Source organism: Ochlerotatus camptorhynchus, unplaced genomic scaffold (assembly GCF_037179485.1).
Source record: "Ochlerotatus camptorhynchus isolate MF236.1 unplaced genomic scaffold, CSIRO-AGI_Acam_v1.1 ptg000391l, whole genome shotgun sequence".
Lineage (NCBI taxonomy): Eukaryota > Metazoa > Arthropoda > Insecta > Diptera > Culicidae > Ochlerotatus > Ochlerotatus camptorhynchus.
This window is the reverse complement of record NW_027040878.1, coordinates 2,444,532-2,446,831: the sequence shown is the minus strand read 5'-3', so window position 1 is coordinate 2,446,831 and position 2,300 is coordinate 2,444,532. Positions and strand designations below refer to the sequence as shown.

The following is a 2,300-nucleotide window of genomic DNA, read 5'->3' as shown; positions in this document are numbered from 1 at the left end:
TTTTGTACACGACTAACACTTGAAAAGGGCTTATGCAAAAATGATACACATCAAGAGAAAAACATTTATCTCGCGAACGATTTGTTTGATCGAGATGGTGTCTTCGGCGAAGTTGCGGACAAGTGTGCCTTTCAAGGAAAAACATACACTGAAAAAAATGTTTTATTATTGTACGCGATGGTGACGTAGGACTACGTGGTCTTATATAATAAATGGTAATGTGTATCTTTATTCAGCCAGGTATTAATCTGAACCATATTTTAATTATTTTCCTTACCTCATTTTTATATTTTCATTTTCTGTTCTATTTACTATCACACAGATTTTTTTTGAATCTGATGAAATATTGCTTGGAACCAATGCCCATGATTGTGCTGGGTAATTAAAATTTTTATTCAACAGATTGCGTTCAACGTATCCACATCGTATAATGGCCGCACCAAGCAGACCGCTCGTAAGTCCACCGGAGGAAAGGCTCCTCTCAAACAGATGGAGGAGTGAAGAAGTCTCATCGCTACCGGCCAGGAAATGTCGCTCTGCGTGAGATCCATCGTTACCAGAAATCGACCGAGCTGCTGACTGCAAGTTGCCTTTCAAACGTCTGGTCCGTGGAATCGCCCAGGACTTCAAGACCGATCTGCGCTTCCAGAGCTCGGCCGTTAATGGCCCTACAGGAATTCAGCGAGGCCTATCTGGTCCGTCTGTTCGCCATCCATGCCAAGCGTGTCACAATTAATTCATGTTCCATATTCGGTTTTCACAATGTGTACCCCCATGTAGAAATCACAGACGTCCTACGTCAAAACCGTACGGTCGTGTCATGGATGCAACCTCTTATTCTTTTTGTCAACATTATTTTCATAAGGCAAATCAACTGATTTCTTATCGCGAACTTTGCTAACGCTGCTTTCGAACATTTAAAAGTGCAATAAATCATCAAAACCTCTTTCACGTTGGAAATCGATTTGTGGCCCTGAAAAGGGCCGATTGATTGTTTGGATGGTACGAATTTACTTGGAGCTAGTGTACTTGGTGACGGCCTTGGTTCCTTCAGAGACAGCGTGCTTGGCAGCAGCAGACGGACAGCAGTTTGGATTTCGCGGGAGGTGATCGTCGGGCGTTTGTTGTATTGAGCCAGACGGGACGACTCAGCAGCAATACGTTGGAAGATGTCATTGACGAAGCTGTTCATGATGCTCATGGCCTTCGACGAGACTCCGGTGTCCGGGTGGACCTGCTTCAACACCTTGTAGATGTAGATGGTATAGCTTTCTTTCCTGCGCTGTCTCCTCTTCTTCTTTTCTCCCTTGACGATGACTTTCTGCGCCTTTCCGGACTTTTTGGCGGCCTTTCCACTGGTTTTCGGTGCCATAGTTTAGCTGTTCGCTTCGGTAGAGAATATTCGACGGTGGTGTCTCGTTTTGTGCCCGTGGCATAAGAAGCGAAACTCCTCCCCTTTTCAGTATTTTGCTTCCCACTGTATGTATTGTACCCTCCCTGTATTAATAATATGCTACTCGACGCAGGTATAATTATCCCCTAGATGAGGGAAATACACCGACCTATCTGGTCGGTCTGTTCGCCATTCACGCGAAGCATGTCTCAATTATGCCAAAGGACATTCAGCTGGCCCTTCGTATTTGTGGTGAACGCTCTTAGTTTTTCCGTAGAAATCTATCAAAACCGGCCCTTTTCAGAGCCACTAAAAGATTCCACAAGAGAGTTGGGAAGGAAATTTCTGCTGCTTACAACTGATCGCATCACAGTGAATCTTGATCTAAAAATTGCAACCAGCAAGTGCCCTAGAACCAAAAGCGATGCGATGCTATGACGTAGACTGTAAGGGGCTTAGAAGCAGAAGGGTGAAAGCCAATTCGCTTTTTCGATTTCCTCTTTTGTGATGACCATAGCTTCCTATTTCGCACTATTTCTACTATGCTCTTCTATCATCCACAACAATAAACGTATCAATGAATGTGTTTGCCGTCGAGTTAACGTTATCTGACCGTGCACTTCGTAGTTGCTCCTCCGTGAATGATCAGAACTAATTCACTTGCACAGAGAACTACATAGATGGGTGCATGGGATAAGCTTTCCATCTTCAATGTACAAGCACATTAATTCATTCTATAGATCAATTCACAGCGCCGGCCACGTCCTCCCGGTCTTTTGGGGAGGGAAGGATGATTAGTTCGACGACCGGTTGTTACTAGAGACCGAGAATACCTCTACATCTCCACGGCAATCTCGGGAAGGATAGTAGTGTAAGTGAGGTAGGTTATTTTTAGATTAGGATTCAC

At 44.3% G+C, this 2,300-nt stretch overlaps 1 protein-coding gene across 1 annotated transcript; it reads right to left on the bottom strand.

Annotated features, from left to right (window-relative positions):
• Positions 1-717: 717 nt before the first annotated feature.
• LOC135710516 (histone H2B-like) lies at positions 718-1,372 on the bottom strand. The gene is made up of 2 exons (XM_065233117.1): positions 1,119-1,372; positions 718-1,074 (listed from the first exon to the last, which is right to left on the bottom strand). The coding sequence occupies exons 1-2, from the start codon at positions 1,370-1,372 to the stop codon at positions 1,011-1,013; spliced, it is 318 nt and encodes a 105-aa protein (XP_065089189.1). The 3' UTR covers positions 718-1,010.
• Between the last annotated feature and the right edge of the window lie 928 nt (positions 1,373-2,300).